Genomic DNA, 22,440 nt, shown 5'->3' on the forward strand with positions numbered 1-22,440 from the left:
TTTACAGAGACTTAGGGTTTCCAGTCATTCACTGTTGTACTTTTCTCCCTCCTCTCCTCCCCCCAACTCACTCCTCTCCTTGAAAAGAAAGAAAAACTTTCATTGTTATGAAATCCCTTCCTCCAAGTCCACTCCACCAAGGAAGCCTTCACTCTGGACTTCTGTAATGATATGAATACCCATTCATATATCCTTTTTAAACAGTTCTTTCCCTCGTGTGTTTCAATGCGATATCACTATCCCCTTCTAAGGAACTTTCTGGTTGTGTATTCAAGATAGAGTGTTTATTCTTTGGTAGTACATGTGTTTTCAGGGCTCTTCACCAACACTGCAGTTCAAAGGCATCGCCTTGTCAGTCTTTCATGTTCACTGACCACTTTCCCAGGCATATGAGGCAGTTGAAAATAGCATGTCTTGCATCAGGTACACCTTGGTCCTCAAGCTGACATCTTTACTTCTCTTTTTTTAAAAAAGTATTTTGATGAGGATTTTTTAATAGTATGTCCAATGCAATATGTCATTTGATTGTTTTTTTACTACTGCTTCCATGAGTGTTGATTGTATATCAAAGTAAAGGTAAATCCTTGGTATCTTCGTTATGTAAGTTGATTGTGAAGCTTACAGTCTTTTCATTAGTAAATTCTTCAGTTCCTCTCCACTTGTAGTAAATAAAGTTGTGTAATGTAAATATTCCAGGTTGTTAATGAGTCTTCCTCTAATCTTCATGCCTACTTTGCCCCCCATGTAGTCCAGATTCTTGGATTACTTCCTGAGGATACAGCTTGAATATGTATGGTATATGGTGAGAGACTAGTACTCAGCTATAAAGAGAAATGAAACCCAGATACATGCTTTAACATGAAAGAATCTTGAAAGCATGCTGAGTGATTTATAACAAGACAAAAACTATACAACCCTGCAAATATGAAATAAGCAAATATGTAGAAACCAAAGTTATAAGTTATAGTTATTGGTTATATTCCAATGTTGGAATGGAGGAGGAAAGGAAGGTTTTGTTTAGGGGACTCTGATGGGATGATGTAACATGATATTGATAAAAGGTTAAACAACATGAAGAATGTAATCAGTGTCAGTCAAATGTAGAAATTGTTGTGTTAGCAGATGTGTTATTTTGCATATTTAGGCCCATTTATACTGTGACTCACATGGGGTTTGCCATCAGTTGATTCTGTAACAACCGGTAATATGGAAGAGTAACAGAATGCTAACAAAATTCTTTCTAACCTCATAAATTCATAATTCTTTGTATATAATTTTTCTTATCTAATTTTCCCTCTTTTTACAGAAACAGCTGTGATCCCTGTTAATGGCTCACCAAGAACACCAAGAAGAGGTCAGAATATCCGGAGTCCCCGGACAGCAAAACAGATGGAAAATGATACAAGAGTTATTGAAATTCTCTGCCTCGCACATGAATGCAATGTAGAAGAGGTAATATAAACTAATGCTTTTTAAGGACTGTTAAAGTAGATTAAATATACATTCTACCTAGCAATATATAAATTTTTGACGAGTGTGCCTTTGAGAATTAATGCTGATTCTTGCAGTAGACCAGTATTTACAAAATAATTCAGTTTTATATTCAATTGCTTTGATTTTTTTCAAAAAAGCACCCTCCTCATTCTGGAGTCACTGAATACCATCGTTAAAATGGTTTTCAAATGTACTGGTCTTTTATTCCTCTGTGGTTTACTGAGAGACCTCTTAATGTATCTCACCAGGAAAACACTAATGTTGTGGTTTAGTGATAACTGACACCAGCATTAAATTTTGTTCCACCTGCTGTAATTACTGTCATTTTCTCAATATTATACCAGATGCTAATGGTTGATAGAGAGTATACATGAGAATACTAGAACTGGTTAATGTTCACGGAATCTGGAGTATGCAAACTGGAATGAATCTTAAATAATGTGTTCAGTCTTGTTTTACTTATACGTACACAGCCTCTAGTGATGTAGTCTGTAAGGAGTTGTGCTACTCACCCAAAGGCTGGAGTTTCCTGACATTTCAAATCCACCAGCAGCTCTGCATGGAAAAATTGGCAGACTCCTTTCATGCAATTCATAGCCTCTGAAAAACCACTGGAGCATTAACTACTAAGTCAGTTCTGACTCAACAGCAATGAGTGAGGAACTAAGTTTTGGAACACCTCAATTCTCCTTTCACTTGACCATGCTGTGTGTCTCATAGATTTTTGTTTATCGCAATTGTTGTTGTATACTTTAGAGTCAGAACCGATCTATACTGACCTGCCAGAGGGTTTTCAGAGGCAGTTAGTTAATCGCACGGGAGGAGATTGCCCATCCCTCTCCAGAAGAGCTTCGAACCTTGGGCCTTTGGGATTGCAGTGCAGCTTCTTGCCACTAGGCCACCAGAGCTTTTCACAGTTACCACCAGATAACTGTATGAAATGCGGCAACTGTATCTTTTATTAGAATGAATCCAGAGATATTTGTTTTTATCACTACTTTTGTTAATATCAACAATTTAAATAAAATAATACATAAATATATATGTACTAATTGTACTAAGTGTACGATTAAGACATATTGCGATGGGAAAGTCTGCTGTTAGGGACCTCTCCAAAGTACTGAAGAGCAATGGTGTCTCTCTGGAGACTAAGGTGCATCTGATACAGACCATGGTCTTTGCAATCACTTGTTATGCATCAGAGAGTTGGACAGTGACTAGGGAGGATAGAAGGAGAATTGAAGCCTTTGAGCTGTGGTGCTGGAGAAGAGTATTGAGGCTACCATGGACTTCTAAGAAAACAAACAGGTTCATCCTGGAGAGGGTTAAACTGGGCTACTCCTTGGAGACAAGGATTCTGGGGCTTTGTCTGACATACTTTGGACATGTTGTGAGGAGGGACTGGTCTTGGAGAGGGACGTCATGCTTGGTAGGGTGGAGGGACAGCACAGGAGGGGAAGGCCCTCTATGAGGTGGATTGATTCAGTGACTGGGGTAATCGGGATGGGAGTGTCAGCGACAGTGCGATTGGCACAGGATAGAGTGGGGTTTAGGGCTGTTGTACATAGGTTCACTATGAGTTGCACGTGACACGATGGCAGATAACAACAACAACAACATCTTAATAAATGTAGATTCCAAATATGGGAAAGGAAGTTTAAGACAAATTAGTTCTTTAAGATTCTGTAAGACTTGAAAGTATAGGATAACTAGGAAAGTAAGTGCAGGTTTTTTAAAGTATGATCTTTACTACCTATTTAATTGGTATGAAATAATTCCATGAACCTTTATATTTGTCTTTGAAATTAATTGTTGTTGCTGTTGATTGCTATTGAGACAAGCACGACTCATAGCAACCCTATGAACAGAAGACTTGAAGCCTTTTGATAACTATTGTTTCTGAAAGTTTCTAGAGTTTCTAAAGGCATGTTGTTTAGGAAGTGGATGCCACTCCTGCTTCCAAATTAATTATAGGGTTTTATTTTGGGTTTTAGTAAGAATTCATTATCTTATATTTTTCCTTAAACACTGAACTGGTATTTCCTATTGTAATATCATCTGAAGATGTGTGTGTAAAGTAGCTTGAGATGTGCTTTGGGGGGAAATCAGAGGCACTGTAGAGAAGTGAAAAGAGCCCTGGCTTCGGTGGTAGACAGATTGGGTTTTAATTTACTATCTGTTAAATTTTGTTAAACAAATAAAAATTTTGTTAAAATCTTCAAAAGTTAAAGTTCATACTTTATAGTTATATAACTTGGTCAAGTTGCTTTATTTCTTTATATCTCTCATCCTTTTATCATGTATATATTAAAGCTGGTTTCAATGGGTTATTTCACCTAATCCTACATCATTAGCAATTTCAGACCTCATCTCCATTTTCAACGTGAATTCTCTCATGTAAATGAAAAAGTAAATAGTTGTTGATTATAAATATCATATTAGCTTATCTCATTGATCAAAATAATGTCAGAATATCATTCTAGTGTTAATATAGGATCTAGATTGTTTTGGTTTAAAGATTATTTTCTGTTTTTCAGGTGAAAAATGTTTATTTCAAGAATTTCATACCTTTTATGAATTCTCTTGGAATTGTTGATCCTAGCGGACTTCCAGAGGTAATCTGAAAGAAAACGTGATTGAAATATAGTATGTGTATGACTTTTAGTAGGAAATAGCTGTCTTAAATTTTTAAGAGGATTACTTTGTTGTTTATTATCTTGCCTAGTATTGTTGTTGATGGCTGTGTTGGCTTCAATTCATGGTGACTCCATGTGTGTAGAGTAGAACATTTTTATAGCATTTTGAAGGCTGCGCTCTTGTGGAAGCAAATTGCCAGTCTTGTCTTTTGAGGTGCCTCTAGGTGTACTAAAACTGTTAACCATTTGGACAGTGGTCAAATGCTTAATTGTATGTACCATATGTTCTATATTTATTGCACTGTTAACCTTAAGGCATGCAATTCAAGTCTACCAGATAGATGCTCTGTAAGAGAAAGATGGAGAGTCATCACTCATGTGACTTAAAGCACCTTAAACCTGCTGGAGAGTCAGCGATGAGTCTATTTATGACTCTGTGGTATTCAAAGACCAAATTTATATTGAGTGTTTTTTATATTCAAATCCCTACGTCTTTTTTAATATAGAATGGGCAAGTAAACATCATTTATATTTTGCCATAAATATCTTTCTCTTCAATGAGAATGGAATAGCAGAGAACTTATGGTGGCAATATGAGATATGTGGAGAAAAGGCTAGTTAGGTGAAAGAGGGAAAAGTGCCCAACAATAAAGCATTATTTTTTATGATTTTTAAAAATTTTATACTAGTTTGTTTAGAAAATTTGAATACATTGTTTTTTATACCAGATTCTTCCAATTTCCCTTACCCCCTCCATCAAATTGTACAACCCCATGGTTAATCCCTTCCCCCGCATGTTCTCATTCTTTTGCTTCCACTCTTCCCCCCCGCCCCCGACTTGGATCTGTATACTCATTCTACAATAATGATTTTATACAGTATTTGTCCTGTGGGACTTAGTTAGTTCACTCAGCATAATGCTTTCCAGTCCCTCTCAAGGTAGGTAATAATTAACAAAATCATTGCTCCTGCATGCTGTGTAATATTCCATTATATGGATGTACCATAAATTCCCAATCCATTCTGTTGTGGCTGGATATCTGGGCAGTTTCCATGTTCTTGCAGTGGTGAATAACACTGCTATGAACATTGGTATACAAGTTTTTTTGCCTCACTTCTCATTTTCTCAGGGTATATTCCAAGTAGTGGAATAGCTGGGTCATATGGAATTTCTATGTTCAGCTTTTGGGGAAGTGCCAAACTGCCTTCCAGAATGACATTTATTACTTGCTGTCCTGTTAAACTTTGGCACTGTCACTAGAGTGAGATGGTATCTCATAGTGGTTTTGATTTGCATCTCTCTTATTGCCAGTGATTTTGAGCATTTCGTCATGTGTCTGTTGGCCATTCGAATATCTTCCTCTGTGAATATTCTTTCCATATCTTTTGCCCATTGTATAATTGGTTATCAGTCTTTTTCTTGTGGAGACCCAGGAGTATTCTGTAAACTTTTGTTATGAGACTCTTGTCTGAGATGGTATTACCAAATGTTTGTTCCCAGTGAGTAGTTTCTCTTTTCACCCTGTTGGAAAAAGTTTTTTATTTGTACAAGGATTTAATCTTTAGAAGATCCCATTCATCAATTTTATCCTTTTCAGATTGTACATTTCTGGCTGAATTTGGCAGTCTCTTTATATTGTAGCCTGGGGCTTCTAAGCTTGTTCCCAGTTTGTCTCTTATGAACACTATGGTTTTTGTACTTTACTCCCAGGTCTCTGTCCACCTTGAGTTGATTTTTGTGTGTAGTGTGAGACGTGGATCCTGTTTCAGCTTTCTGCAGGTGGAAGTTCAGTTTTGCAGCACCATTTGTTGAAGAGGTTGTCATTTTCCCATTTGATAGCTTTGATTTACTTGTCGAACATCAGTTGATCATAGATAGCTGGGTCTATTTCTGGGTTCTTAATTCTGTCCCATTGTTCTGTGTCATTGTACCAGTACCACGCTGTTTTGATTACTACTGCTATGCAGCAGATTTTGAGGTCAGGGAGTGTTATGTATCCCACCTCATTTTTGTTTCTCAAAAGTGTTTTCCTTATTGGGGGTCTCTTGTCTCTCTAAATAAATTATACTTTTCCCCTTTCAAATTCCTTGGAAAATTAATTTGCTGTCTATATTGGGATTGCATTGTACATGTGGATTGCTTTTGGTAGGACTGTCATTTTCACAGTATTAAGTCATCTTATCCATCAACAGGGTACATTTTCCCATTTCTTAAGGTCTTTTATTGTATCTTGCACAAATGCTGTGTAGTTTTCTTTGTATAGGGTTTTTGTATCTCTAGTTACATTCACTCCCAAGTATCTCAATTGTGGTTGGCTATTGTAAATGGGAGAGCTGGATTTCAGGTTGGAATTCCTCTGCAGCAGTGGGATTCTACGGCTTGTTTGCTGGTTCTAGTGAGGATTAAGGTGGGATGTTGATTCGCCAGTGGGTGTGAGATGATGTGATTTGGCCTCCTATTTAAAAATGCATTTGTTCTCTGGTATGGGGCTGGAATCCAGATGTTAGGTACACTTCAGCCATCAGACCCTAAACATAGAGAGAGCTCTGTTGGCATAGAAAATTATGCTACCAAGCCAGAGGTGGGTGATTTTAATCTGCCGGCCTCGAGTCTGGTTTTAATTGTTTTTGGTCAAACATTCTTCTAAGTGGTACAGCACTGGTCTGTCCATTTGCTGTACAGAGGTAACTCATGATTGCTGTGATGCTAAACACTGTGACCTGATGTGTCAAATGTGATAATGGTTACGCATGGTGGAAAGTGTTTGGTGGAGCTTCCCGATTAAAACAAGCTTGGAAGCAGGAATGGCATCCGCTTCCGAAATGGCTTGCCTCTGGAAACCCTATGAGCATGAAGAAATGACTAAAGTTATATAAGTGTTCAAGTCTTTCATTCATAGGGTCACTATGAGTTGTCTATGACTTGACGGCACTTAACAGCAACAACAACAACATTGTAAATGGTATTTCTCTCTTGATTTCCTTCTCTGAGTTCTCTTTGTTACTGTAGAGGAGACCTACTGATTTTTGGGCATCGCTCTTATATCCTGTTACTCTATGAAACTAGCCTGGTAACTCTAACAATTTTTGTGTTGTTGAGTCTTTGGGCTTTTCTGTGTACACTGTCATATCATCTGCATATAGCAACAATTTAATCACCTCTTTGTTGATCTGGATGCCTTTTATTTCCTCACGTTGTTGTATTGCCCTGCCAAGCACTTCCAGTACAATAAAGCATTATTTTTGAAGCACCTAATTCTTAGTCTTAGTCACCAAGACCTTGGTCTTAGTCACCAAGACTGAGGCTTGAAATCAGAAAGCTTAGACTGCTGATTCTGTGATTTGAGTTGGTAATTCTTGAATTAATTTATTTGTTCAAACAGATATCATTGAGTGCTTAATCTTTCAGGCATTGTACTGTCAATACAGAGATGTAGCTCAGTTATTGATCTTGAGGTGCTTGTGGAAAGAGACAGAGACAGAGCACGAGTCCACAAGAGTCTGATAGAAGTATGCAGAGTGTTACCTCAGAGAAGACTCTCCTAGTCCAAACTGAGACAGAGAGGCTTTGTAGAATAGTGTTTGGCAGTAATAGGATTTCTAAGTTAAGTAAACTTTTTGATAAATAGTATTTCCAAGGATTGGAAATTTTAGGTTCAGAGGTGCAGTAAGTGATATCTGACAGTATGATCTATTCTGTAAACTCCAAGAAATTCATTAGGGTTGGGATATAGGGCAAACAGCACAGTGTGGGGTACAGTGCTTGAGCAGACAAGAGGACCAAATGCTATGTTAATGAGCTTTGTTACTATGTTATGTACCACGGCATGCAGTCTGCAAAGAATCTTACACATGTTTAATAATACTTTCCCTTCAAATGGATGAAACTTGTAATAAAAATCCTTAGAGAAACTTTATAGTTTCCCCAATATTTTGTGATAAACCTTATAGCTACTCATCAATATGTGATCAATAATTTGTGCCTTATAAGGCACAGAATACCTTGAGAGTAGAGATGGTTAACATGTTTGGCTGCAAACTTAAAGACTGGTCTTTCGAGGTCACATAGACACATTGTGGAAGAAAGGCTTAATGATCTACTTCTAAAAAGAATAGCATTGAAAAACCCATGGAGCCAAGTTCTAGTCCAACACACATGGGTTGCCATGGGTGGTAAGTGACTCACTGGTAAGAACAGTGATTCAGTTTATTTAAATTTGAATGACTTTTTTCCTCTATTGTACTTTCAGAAATAAAAAATTTACATTTAACTGGATTTAGTAATATCATTCCTTTCTGAGGTCAGAAACACTTTAGCTTTAAAAATTACAGCAGAACACATGCCAAATAGTTGTCTATTGAACATTTATTTTAAAATGATAATTAGAAAATCATAGATTGGAATCAGTATAAGATTTACAGATCTTAGCAATTGAAAAGGTATCTACAGAATAAACCCTATAACTTTGTTAATTGGGCTAACTAATAGAGCTAATTTGCTTGCCCAAGATACTTAACTAAAGGATATTTAAAAAAACTAAATGGTTTAAAAAAAGATTTGTAATATATATATAGATATATATGTATTTATATATGATCAAAATATATAATCAAGAGAACTTATGAAAAATGTTTGAAAATACTTTGTCTATTAGTAAGTATAGTAGAAATTATTAAAAGAGCGCTATATAGTTTGTTTTTAAGTGTTTTGACAACTGAGGGGTTATAATAATCAGTTCATTCTGAAGTACTGTTTTGTGACATTACTCGTGTTTGTCTATATAAAATTCTAATAAACAGTATACATGTATAAAATAGACTTAAAATTATATATGAAGAAAATGATCTGTTTTCTAAACTTTTGTTCTTGTTAGGTGTCATTGAGTTGAGTTCATAGCGATCCTGTGAATAACAGATCTGAACCCTGCCCTGTCCTTTGCCATCCTCTTCATCTCTGGCACACTAGAGCCCTTTGCTGCAGTTATAGTGTCAGTCTGTCTTGTTGAGGGTCATCTTCTCCTTTGCTGACCCCCACCTTAATGAAACAAATTACTAAGCTAATAAATTGAGTAAATAAATTCCACTAGGAGAGGCCATTCCTTGGAGTGGGACATCATGTTTGAAAAGGTGGATATCTAAACTTTGGGGTAGTATTTATTTATACTGCATGTGAACTCAATGTAAATTATACATGGATGTGCAAAAATTCTTTAATTAAATCTATGACACAAACCAATAATCATTAATATTATTTTCTTCTTTTTAATATTATTTTGTTTTAAGCTTGATAGCCTCTTTAAGCAATATGAAGAAATTTATCTTAAAAACAAAGATATAGATGCAAGATTATTTATGTCTCATGACAGAACTCTTCAGGCTCATTCTTCGGACAGGTATTGTGCATGGTCTATGTTTACTTGTTGATATATTTTTGATATCTCTAGGGTCACTTTGCAGGAAATATTTTTATGTAGATATAAATTTCATTTAGATTTGTTAAGTGAGTTTATCGCACGGGAGGAGATTGGCCATCCTTCTCCTGCAGAGCAGCTGGTGGCCTAGAATGGAGTGCTTTTGGGATTGCAGCACAACTTCTTGCCACTAGGCCGCCAGAGCTCCGTACATTAATGATCTTCAAATATCAGTCATAACTACTGTCAAGTGATTTTATTGATAATACTATATTATTGTTATATTGTCATAATATTGACATAATAAGTCACTATGAGTCGTGCTAGACTCAACACCAACCAGTAACAACAATGTCAATAAAGCTGTGAAGATGAACAGTCTCTTTCTGTGTGATTTACTTCCTCTGAAAACTCTCTAGATGGTCTGCTAGAAGTTGGTTCTAACTCGACAGCACACAGCGCGCGCACACACAGCAGTGATATGAAAAAATTCACTTATTTCAATCGTGTAATTTCCCGACAGATAGGGAATTTGATTGCTATATATAGGAACTTTCTTTTTTCCCCCGTTATCTGAATATGGCTTATGAATGCGCAGCAGGAGTCTGATTTTTCTCTACTTTTTTACCTAAAATAGCCTTCTTCATTTATATATTGTTTTTTCAGAGTTAATAAAACACTTGTTTTCTTAGGGTTTTTTTGTTGGGGTTTTTTTTTTGTTGTTTTTGTTTCTGTTTTTTGGGGTTTTTTTTTAGTTTTTTTTCTCTTGACTCATGTACAATCCTAATCTAGAAGTGGTTGAAAGTAAACACTAAAAATTATAATAAAGTTAGAAAAAGTAATTTAACTTGATGCCTTTAATATGAAATCTTTTAAAATGTAAATGAAAATATTGAACCTAACTTAGAAATTAAGCACAAGTAAAACATGCATAATTTTATTTAATTGGCTATGTTTTTTTGAAGGCATAATAAATTAAAAAAATTAAACTTTGATTTTTTTAAAAAATACTGAACAGCTTGAGTATTAGCAGAATTCTTAAAAGATTGCTGTACCTGTTTGTCATAATCCAGTGGGAAAAACCCCTCACATTTAGAAACAATGACAACAGAGCAATTTTTATTACTTTGAACAGCTTTTGGATTATTTCATTTTTGCTTTACCACTTTATTTTTAATTTTTTTTTCTTTTTGCCTTTTGGGTTACCACTTTATATGATGTTATGAGGTATTACATTGCTTTTTTTAATTCATAAAGGACAAACTGTGAATTTTCAAATGAACTTGTTGATTGCTATTTAGTGTTGAAACGCAGAGAACACCACGGAAAAGTAACACTAATGAAGAAGGGAGTATGATTCCTCCACAGACTCCTGTTAGGTATGATTATATTTCTGCTTTTGTTTCCTCACAATCATTATTTAGTACTTTAGGCTTATTTCTTTGTCTCATTATATATTCATGCGGAATGAATGTATACTGAGTGCTCTCTGTGTGCTGAGGAAGCTTTAGATGTAGTTCTGTGTGTCTTTAAGGAATTCTGTGACTTTCCAGCATCTGAGCACTTAGGTTTTTGAGGAGCAAAAGTCAGGATCAACAGAATGCTGTTTTTTGTAAGTTGGAGGGCAGGCATACCGCCACTCTCCAACGTGTTCACCAATTGTATTATCCACTATTTCCCCCACGGTGCCCGGCATCTCTGCTGGGTTGGATAATTCACTGCATTGGCCATACGGAATTTACATACCATTCTCAGAGATGGTGGTTCGTTAGAGACGCATCAGGATAAAGCTGAGGAAACAGGCTGCTGTTTGTCAACCAGGACCGCTTTCAGTCGGGAACAGTTGCTCAGCTGCTGTGAGCAGCGCGCATAGGCAGCTTTGTGTGTGCTTGGGCTTCGCAACAGTGCTTGGCTTTCCGCTTCTGGCTCCCACCGTGCTGCCCATGGTCGCTGCACAGCTCCGGAGGCTTCTGCTCTGCTGCTGGACCTCGCCTTTCCAGCGGGAAGACTCCTGCACAGGATCAGTATAGTGGGGTGGCTGATGCAGCCAAAGACAAGCCACATCGGCCCCCACAGTACTGCTTACTCTGCCAGGACGTTGCCTTTGTGGGCCTGGACACAGCTGCGTCCTCTTCACAGGGCACCCAGCTCTGTTGTGGACCTACTTCTAGATCTTCAGAGGAGTTCCTCCCAGTTCAGTCGTGGCTGAGGAGATAAAACTGGAACAGATCCAAATTTTTAAAATTTAGCACTGAGCAATAACTGGAACGGGAAAATACAAGTCAAGCTCACTAGAAATTTAATGTCCTCAGATGATGATGGCATTGTGGACCATACTTTCAGTGAACTGTCTAACCTTCGGATTTGAAGTCAGAAGCAGTGGTACCTCGCTCAGAGATGCTGGATCACTAGGCTGCTTTCCGTGTCACTGGCCACTGTCCTACCAACAGTACTTTCTCACCCAAAAGGCTCCATTTTTTATTCAAATGGCTCTCTTCTTTGTTTCCCAGTCCAAGTCTTTGACCCCATCATTTTTCCTGTTCTACACAGAATTCCAGTTCACCTAAATTTTTAAAAATCAGATCTATTCCAGTTTTGCTTTGTTGGCCTAAGTGAGCCTGTTAGAAACTCTGCCTTCTGACCAGAAGTGCCTGTCTGTGCTCCCTGCCATGGACCCACCTACTACTGCCATTTGCCAGATTACGGTGTTGTATGAAACTGTGGGACATGTTAATGAGATGGCATAGAAGAAACATTATGACGTGATGTATGAACTGAATTTTGAAATATTAGTGGGTCTGTGTAATTGGACACCGGCACATTAGCAAGTGAGACCAGCATATGCAAAGGCTCAAAGTATAAAACCACACTATGACTGGAGAGCTGGTAGCAGCTCTGTATGGATAGCATATGAAATGGGCAGATGAAATTACAGGAGAGGAGTGGGGGGAAGTACTAGTTTAGGAAGGACCTCGTACAATGAATGGACTGGGAGTCTAGTGTACTGTCCTCACAAGTTGAACTTTACCTTGAATATGGTATAGCCTGTGCTACAGGTAAGGGTACTAAGCAAGTTAAGAGAAATGCCAGATTTGATTCTTGAATGTTTAGATTATCATATAGTTTGTGAAAGAATGAACTAAGGAAGAAAAAGGATACTCTGTTAGTCTCTGTTGCAGTGCTGCTTAACCATGGCACAGATTAGATTTATCTGAGAAGTTTTTCAAAGTATGTTTGACCAGACCCTGCTCCCAAAGATATAGTGAGTCAAAAATCTTTGGACTGGAGAAATGCCATACAAAATGGTGAAATAGGGATTTTTAGAAGTTAATCATTCCACTAAAACAATAATGGGATTAGAAGAGTCAACTGAAGCGACGGTTCTGGAATTCTGGAGCCCGACCAGACACTCAACCAAACAAGCAAATACCAGATAAAAGAGAAAGGCTGATCATCCTCTGTAGGTGAGCCAATGCTCCAGCCGGCTGACTGCTCCTTCCCCCGACCTCCATTCCTCAGCCCCACTATGACGAACATTGTGGCCTGTGTGTGCACAGTGACCGGCTGATGTCAGGGGTGGGCAGTGAGGTTTCCAAGGTTTGGCTCTGCAGTTTGCACAGCTGAGTTGGTCCATCAGTGCCCTGAGAGAAGAGTGTAGATGACAGAGTGGTGTCAGCCTTCCTGCAGTGCCTTCTCCCTGCGTGACATTCCTCAGGCCACTAACTGTCTATAGAGAAAACAACACTGGAACACACACTCTGCAAAATAACGTGAAAAGAATTACGAACTAGTTGACTGTAGCCTTCGTTAAATAACAATAACAGATCTTGAGCAGTGAGAGAGTTCGATATTTTCTGTATTTTGCTTTCAGATTTTGTTTTAAAACTAGTTAGTTAGGGAGTTCTTGGTGTCCATGCATGTCTTAACGGACAGTCCTTGTAAGAAACAGATAAGAAGTCCCTGTGTAAATGGACTATTATGTCTTTCAATAATTAAAAATAAATGAAGTCCCTGGAATGTGGAAGAATGTGAGTTCCAGAGTAGCCATATTATAATATTGAGATATCTAAGTTACAATAACAACAACAAAATGTAAAGTATACAAAGAAACAAAGAAAGATGGCCAGTAAAAATAAGAAAGTGATAAAAAGTATTCCTAAGGAAACCTGTATGCTGCACAGACTAGAAGACTTCAAAACAACAATATTAGTTATAATAAAAAATGAAATGAAATCATCAAAATGAACAAAAAAATCACCAGAAAAGCAATACCGGAACAAATGGAACTTGTCAACAAAGAGACGATACTTTTAAAACAAACACTATTAGAAGTTTTCATACTTAAAGCTATGATGAATTTAATCACCAAAGTTGGCATACTTAAGCTGGAAGGAGAAAATAAAATAATAAACTAGAGCATAAAGTAATAGATAAAATCATTGCATCTGAAAAGCAAAAATGGAGAAGATAAAAGAAAACAGAGCAACACCTAATGTAATTGTGGGACATCATTCAGAGAACCAACATCTCCATCATGGAAATCTCAGAAAAAAAGATAAAGGAACAGAAGGACTATTTGAAGAAATAATGACAGAAAATTTTAAAATTTGACCAAGGACAAGAATCTGTAAATCCAAGGAGCTTACTGAACTACAAAGAGAGTGAACCCAGAGAGGTCCACACCAAAACATGTTAAAAGTCAATGCTTAAAAACCAAAGATAAAGAGAATCCTAAAAGCAACAGAAGATAAGCAAGTTATCACATCCAAGGGATCCTCAGTAAGATAAGTGCTACTTTCCTCTCAGAAAGCGTGGAGACCAGAAGTACTAAAACAATAGAGCTGCTAACCAGGAATTCTATATCCAGAAAAAAGCTGTCCTATAAGAATGAGTAAAATTAAAACAGTCCCAGATAAACAAAAACTGGGGGAGATCATTGTAGCCAGACCAGCCCTACAAGAAATTCTGAAGACAGTTGAAAGCAAAGCAAAGTGACTTGGTTTCACTCTCTCCAGGACAGACCTGTTTGTTCTCCTGGTAGTCCACTGTGTGTTCAACACACCTTCAGTGCCACAAAAGTCACTTGATTTCACCCTCCCCAGGACAGACCTGTTCGTTCTCCTTGCAGTCCACTGTATGTTCAGCACACCTCCAGCACCACAACTCAAAGGTGCTGATTTTTCTTCTGTCATCCTTGGTCATTGTCCAGCTTTCTGATGCATAGCAAGTAATTGCAAGGACTATAACCTGGATCAGATGCACCTTAGTCTCCAGACTGACAGCGTTACTCTTCAGTACTCTAGAGAGGTGCCTGACAGCAGACTTTTCCAATGCAGTTCGTCCTTTGATTTCCTGACTCCTGGTGCTGAGAGTGTTGATCATGGATGACAAATGCTTTAGAAGGAATTATAAATGTACTTTAAGATGTCTAGTGTAACCTGTCATTTCTGGAACTTGATCAGACTGCCTTGTTTTTCTGAGACTTGAAATTTTCGGCCTTTGACAAGTTGCAGTCTTAACACTCCTCTTTTGCTCATCTTAGTGAAAAATATTTTTTTTCCTTTCCCTAACAGATTTATGTCGTACACAAATTGCAGCTCTTGAAGTTTTTACCAATCTTGGGATAACAAAATCATAAACTGGTATGAGAGGAGTGGAATAGACGCAGAATTTTTATATGCTGCTGCTGTTGTTATGTGCCATAGAATTGCCTGCGACTCAAAGCAACCCTATGTACAAGAGCCATTGTTCTTTAGTACTCTGGAGAGGTCCCTCACAGCTGACTTTCCCAATGCAATTCATTTCATGATTTTCTGGCTGCTGGTACCAAGAGTGTTGACCATGGAGCCAAGTAAACTAAAACTGTTAACTATCTCAATCTCTTCACCATCCATACTGATGCTGCCAATTGGCCCAGTTGTAAGAATCTTTGTCTTCTTGATGCTGAGCTTCAATCCATATTGAAGGCTGCAGTCCTTGACCTTCTGCAGCAAACGCTTCAGATCCTCCTCAGTTTCAGCAAGCAGGGTTGTGTCATCCGCATAACGCAGGTTGTTTATATGCTACTAAAGTGAAATTGGTATCAATATAAATGAAATTATTCAATACAAGATGATTTTAAATGTAATCTCCATGGTAACCTCAAAGAAAATTTCCAAGGAATATGCAAAAGAGATAAGAAGGAAGAGTATCAAAATGATTCACTACAGAAAATCAATTAAACAGGAAGGAAGGCAGTGTTAGAGGAAATGAAGACCAAAAAATAAAATGAGTAAGACACCTGAAAACAAATTCTAAGATGGCTGAAGTAAGTCCTTTCTTATTCATAAGTCCTTCAATCAAAATGCAGAAATGGCTGAATGGATTTTAAAAAATCTAAGCCAATATAATATAAACAGTAGAATGGCAGAAGTCAGTTCTTCCTTACTGGCAGGTGCTTCTTGTCAAAGTGCAGAGAGTGTCAGAATGGATTAAAATAAGATCCAATCATAAATAACAAAACAGAAGTTGTCAATTTTTATTTTTTATTTTTGAAAGTTTCCATCAAAATGCAGAGTGGCAGAATATATATTTTAAAAAATGATTCAACTATAGACTCCCAAAAGAAATAGATATCAGGTCCAGTGACACAAGTACATCGCCAAGCTCCCCAAATATAGAATGGAAAACTGAACAGTAAACCCACACATCTGTGATCATTTGATTTTTGACAAGAGTACCTGAAGCCCATTCAGTGGGGAAGGATTAGTGTTATCTAGAAATGGTTCTGGGGCAACTGTGTTTTTATAGCAGAAGAATCAAATTGTATCTGTTATTACCTCACATGAAAATTAATTCAAAATGGATTAAAGATCTAAAGATGAAAAATTAAACTCTTAGAAGACAATAAAGGGGTAAAATGTCACTCATCAAAACTAACAACTTTTGTGCACCAGAGAACCTTATGAAGAAAGCAAAGTGGAAGCCTATAGAAGGGAAGAGAATATCTGGTAATGATGTACCCCGTCAGTGCTTGGTATCCCGAATATATAAGAATCTTGTACAGCTGAACAGCAAAAAGACAAGCAGCCCAGTGAAAAAATGGACAAAAAATGTAAATAGACATTTTTTTCAAAGATATACAAATTACCGGTAAGAAAATAAAGTGTTTAATGTCACTCGTCAGTGTTATTTCATGAAATTGAGTTGATTTTTGACTGATAATGACTCCATGTGACAGAGTAAATTACCTCATATGATTTTATACACTGTACTTTATGTGAACAGATTACTAAGGGGTTTTCCCGTGAAGGCCTGGATACTTGAACTGTCTACCTTTTGGTAAGCAACCAAGTGCTTAACATTTCATTCAATGAATTATTGTTGTTACTGTGTACTGTCGAGTCAGAACCAACTCATTACTGACCCTTCAGTGGGTTTTCAGAGGCAGCAAATTGCACTGGAGGATATTGACCATCTTTCTCCTGCTTCTTCTTCTTCTTGTTATGTGCTGTTGAGTCCAAATCGACCCATAGCTAACCCTCCAGTAGGTTTTCAGAAACAATTTAATCTCACAGAAGGAGATTCCCTCATATCCTTCTCCCACAGAGCAACTGGCAGATACGAACCACCACGCGCTTCCAAGACTGCATCGCAGCTTCTTACCGTTAGGCCATCAGAGCGCCCTCAGGGAAATGCAAATCAAACCCCAGCAAAATACCATTTCACATTCACGAGAAATATTATTATCAGAAAAATGGGAAATAGCCAGAGTTGGTAAGTATGTGGAAAAAATGTAAATGGCACAACCTTTTGTGGTCCTCAAAAATGAAACATGGAATCTTTCTAAGCGATCTCTATAGTAGCAATCTAATGTAGCAAGATGACTTACAAAGAGAGACACATACCACACTTAATGATCTTATAGAGACTGATGGATGTCCACTGAGAGTATAGCCCCTAGACATCCTTCACAATTCAGTCAACCTTCCCAGAATCACTTCTCAGTCCAACAGTGAACATTAATACCTATGGGCAACATACCTCTCAGAATAGTTTTAAGCATATGCAACCAAAAGAGAAGTATTTGCTCTCAAACATCTCAGAAGGTAAGAAGGGGCAGTACTGAAAGATGAATTGAAACAGGAAACCCATGAAGAAGTGGGGAGACTGTTGTTATACTAAGGGAATTGCAGCTAATACTATAAAATAAAATGTACATGAATTGTTGAATGGAAATTAATTTGTTCTGTAAACTTTTACCCAAACAACAGTACTTTTTTCTTTAAAAAAAAAGTGATTCAAATAGATTTTGTACATCAGTGTTCATAGCAGCATTTTTTCAGAATAGACAAAAATGGAAACAGCTCAAGTGTCCTTTAACAGATGACTGGATCAACAAAATGTGGCAAATATATACAATGCCAAAGTCGTCAGTTACTAAGAGAAATGAAGTTCTGATACAAATGAGCCTTGAAAACATGCTATACGAAATAAGTCAGACTTAAAATGACACATACTATAAAAGTCCACTTACAGAAGTTTCTAAAGTAAGAAATGCATCAAAAGACAAATCCATCCATCAGTCATTATCAGAAAATGAAAGAAGAGAGTTTATTTCTTAAGAGGCACTAGGTTTTTGTATGAGGTGATAAAAAATATTGTTTTGAAAATGGATAATGTTGATAGTTTTACATTGTGATTAATGTGGATAATAGAATTGGCAGTTGTAGGCTGATACCTAAGGAATGCAGCACTTACAGACTGGGTTAGGAAGGCAGATCCGTGGAGAACGAGAAGTGATACCAGAAAGGCTTAGTATGTCAAACCTCAAAAGCCAACAGAGTGTCTTAGGGGAGTCTTTAAGATTGTCAGCTCCTTCCAGAAAGGCAAGTGTGAGAACCAAGGAGAAATGTCTTTTGGTCTTTGTTCACTTGTGGCTTGTGTAGTTATGGCTTAGGTAGAGGGGTGGGCAGGAGGGGCAGAGAAAGCATGTGACAGTGTACCTGAAAGGTGAGGTAGTGTAGAGAGCCATTTAGAGAGGCCTGATTCAGGACATGAAACATGTTTTGATTCTTTTATTATGAAACATTGTCTCAAATGTATTTTTTTACCCCCAAATTTGCATACTTGGGTACATAACCTACACACACAAACACACACATAGTAAAATTGGAGGTATCATTTAATTGTATTTTTGAACACTAGTGACTTTGAAAACCATCTGAAACTTTTAGAATGCTTTTTTTTATTAGATCTTTGCAAAGGAGGATAACTTGATTCATTACTCTAGTTACTACATATCTTCTTGTCTTTGAAAGTTATTAATGTTTAATTATATTTTTTGGCAAGAATACCATTTGGAACAGTTAATAGATTTTATTCTAAAAATAATCTCATTAGTTTGACCACATAAATTCTTTATGAATATATAATCTTATTAGTAATTAAATGTACCAGTTCTATAAGCTGATTATGTACACATCCCAAAGATTGAAATAGCATGTAATTCTTTGAAAGCAACAGCAAACAGAATCTTATGAAGTTGTCATCATCTTAAAGATAATTTGGAGAAGTTTCCCCCTTACCTGCCCATAAAGTATTGCAGATTTAGACTTGGAAAGAGAACAAGGGAAGCATGTTATGTGGTGGCCAAGGGGCAGCAGTACTGACTACAGAATTTGTTTAATTGTCCAAGACCACTGCCAGAATGTCTGTTGGCCTAATGGCTAAGACTCAGTTAACCAAAGACAGTTTGTTTCGCTTCTCTTTGCTTTCCCTTCTGCTTTGCTTTTTGCTGCAATGACTCAAATGTTTGGAAGAGAATATGAATATGTTGTGGGCTTAAATAAAAGTGAAAAAAGAAGAAAACCAAACAACCCCAGTAAACAGGAAACAATGAGTTTAAAGATACATTTGACTTCTGGAGCAAATGCATTTCTTTCCCCCCTCCCCCACCATCCCTTTAACCCTTTGTCTTTCAATTTGTTTTCTTTAGGACTGTTATGAACACTATTCAGCAATTAATAATGATCCTAAACACAGCAAGTGACCAGCCATCAGAAACTCTGATTACCTACTTTAATGTAAGTTATAAATATTGCATATCTTGGTGAAGAAATTTGGAATTAGAACTTAGTATTTTGAGCATTTATTTAGGTGCCTGTTTCCCATTCAACTTGTTGTGCATTATTTTATTCCTTTTTAAAAAAATCTCAAATACTATTCTTGTTTAATAAGTTGGTTCTAGATTTCTTCATGCTTATCAATTGCCTTGCTTATCATTGCTTTTTACAACTTAGACTTCACACCTTAGTTAATCTTATTTTCTCTTCAAATAGGTTTTAATGATTATTTCCAATAAGTTTTTAATAGTTTTCTTATTAAGAGTCCATGTGGAGTGACTATTACAACGTTTTGTTTTTCTCTCGGAATAACTGTCATTATTTTTGTAAGATAGTTTGGTTGAATGTCTAATTCTAGGTTGGCATTTATTTACTGCCTCTTAGAAGTTTAAAAATATTTGGGTAGAGGGAGGGAGTGGGGGAAACCCAAAACAAAAAATAAATGTACATGAATGAAACACAATTTTTAAAGAAAGTTTAAAAATACTGTCTTTCTCCTTCCTGTTTCCCCACTGTGGATAGTATTGGGCTTTTGCCTTTCTAACTGCTGTTCTTTTATAGTTGGTCTTTTTTTATTCTGGCTGTTTGTGAGATCTTTTCTTTGAATGTGGTATTTTATAGTTGGAATAGATGTGGATGCTGTTTTGTTTATACTGTTTTATATTTGTCGATTCTGTCACCTGAGAGCTGTGAATATTTTAAGTCATTAATACTTTGAATAGGAGCACTGAGAGTGCTGTGGTCAGTAGTTCAAACCCACCAGCCATATAAAAAGGAGAAAGCTAGTGTACTTCTATGAAGATTCACAGTCTGGGAAATGCTATGAGGCAGTCCTGCTCGATCATCTTGTAGGGTTGTGTTGTCTTTCTTTGATTCTATTTTCTTTTCTTAAAAATAAACACTTTCTTGTGAAAATGTCAAGCATACTTAACAGTAGGGTTTATCCAGTGAAGCTCCGTTAACACCCAACTTCAGTGATTAACAGCTCATATTTTATCTATAACCCCTCTGTCTTATTTTGAAACCAAATGAGGCATCTCATTTCACTTATCAATATCTCAGTGTTAAGCTTTAAAAGAATTATTTTTAAAAATATAAACACAATATCATTATTATACACACAAAAATAATTTCCTTCCTCTAAGAATTGTTACTTCTTCATTCTTTTTTTAAAAATTTTATTTATTATTTTTTAATGAATGTTTACAGGGATTTTGGATTTACATTTATTCATCATTGCATTTTTCTCCCTGCCCACCCTCCACCCTGCAGTTCACTTTGAAAAGTAAAAGAAAAATTCTTTCATTGGTATACAATCCCCCCCTCCCCAGTATACTACAGTATGCAACCTTCAATCTAGACTCTTGTCATAACCATAATACCCAATCATGTATTGCTTTTAACAGTTCTCTCCCTTATCTGTTTCAATGCAGTATATATAATTTAAGAACTTTTTTATTCTCATACTAGATACTAGTTATACTTAATGCTACTGAGTTTGCTTCCTCTATTTTTTTAAAAAAAACCATGATATATAACAAATATTTGCCACCTCAACATTTTTTACATGTACAATCCATTGACATTGATTATGCTCTAATGATTTGAAACCATCACTACTACCTACTTCTTCAATTTTCTATCATCCTAAACAGAATTTCAGTGCCCCGTAAGCAGTGGCACCCTCTTTATGGACTGAATTTTTTAATTAAGAAAAGAATTTTAAGAGAAAATTGGCACAGATTTGTTTAAAATAATTTATAACTTCAGCCTAATGGTAAGAAAACACCAAACTCTAGCTAAGAACTTTTCATAAAAAAAAATTACAGTAAATTAGTCCTCTTGAACTTTTCCAAGTCATGAAAAGACGAGGAAAAGCTAAGCTTAGAACTGACCCAGGTTGGAGAAGACCTCAGAGGTATCACAGCTAAATGCACTGTAGGGTCCTGGTGCAGGGAGAAAAAGGAGTTTAGTCTGAAAATTTGTGAAATTTGAGCAGGTTCTGTATTTTGACTGTATATTGTACTAAATGGTGTAGTTGGTAGGAGTTGTGCTGCCCCAAAGGCCATGCCCTTCTAGTAGTTTGAATCGAATCCCATGTGATTTATAGCCTCTGAAAAACAGCTGAAGGGTCAGGTAGGAGTCTGTTCCGACTCAGCAACAGTGAGTTTGAGTTTGATTATAGGAAGATGAATTTATTTTTTATAAATGCTCTATGACTCTGTGAAAATTTATGTAAGGGCTAAGGCTTGGTGAATTGTGTAGTCAGTACTGTACTGAAACATTAAAAACTGTCCTGACTGTAAACTAATACTTTTTATTTCAAATGTAGAATTTATGGAAACTTTAAATTCACCCAACCTGTGCAGCATCTGTAGCTTTCAAACATGCCAAGAATTCTTAGAATGATATAATTAAAACATATTCCCACACAATAGCTACAGAATAATATTCATACTACCACCGCCAATGTCATTACTGGAAACCATTTTTTATTTTCTTTTCAACCATTTTTTTCCTTTTCTCCTTAGAGTGTGTCTTGTTAGAGAAGTGTAGACAAATTACTGGGTTTTAAAGTCATTTTGAAAATTTTTTTTGTTGTTATAACACACTCTGGTGACCTACTGGTGAGAAGCTGCACTGTAATTTCAAAGGCACACACAGCACAATCAATAAGAGTGCATCTAAATTCCAAAATCAATCTCCATAATAGTCTACGTGTTTCCTACTGCCAAAGGGGCCCTTTAGAGTAGTGAGAGAAGATCTTCACCCTGAAACCCACAGCGTCCCTTTTCA

The 22,440-nt window shown here is 36.7% G+C and overlaps 1 protein-coding gene across 1 annotated transcript in view; it reads left to right on the plus strand.

Moving 5' to 3' along the window:
* RB1 (retinoblastoma 1) overlaps window positions 1–22,440 on the plus strand; it is a 121,945-nt gene that overhangs the window by 34,068 nt on the left and 65,437 nt on the right. The window contains exons 8-12 of the mRNA XM_006879496.1: window positions 1,307–1,452; window positions 4,032–4,109; window positions 9,414–9,523; window positions 10,843–10,920; window positions 19,518–19,605. Coding sequence (XP_006879558.1) covers window positions 1,307–1,452; window positions 4,032–4,109; window positions 9,414–9,523; window positions 10,843–10,920; window positions 19,518–19,605 — 500 coding nt within the window. The remainder of the gene's footprint in view (window positions 1–1,306; window positions 1,453–4,031; window positions 4,110–9,413; window positions 9,524–10,842; window positions 10,921–19,517; window positions 19,606–22,440) is intronic.

Source organism: Elephantulus edwardii, unplaced genomic scaffold (assembly GCF_000299155.1).
Source record: "Elephantulus edwardii isolate Elephantulus edwardi_28Jun2011 unplaced genomic scaffold, EleEdw1.0 scaffold00004, whole genome shotgun sequence".
NCBI lineage: Eukaryota > Metazoa > Chordata > Mammalia > Macroscelidea > Macroscelididae > Elephantulus > Elephantulus edwardii.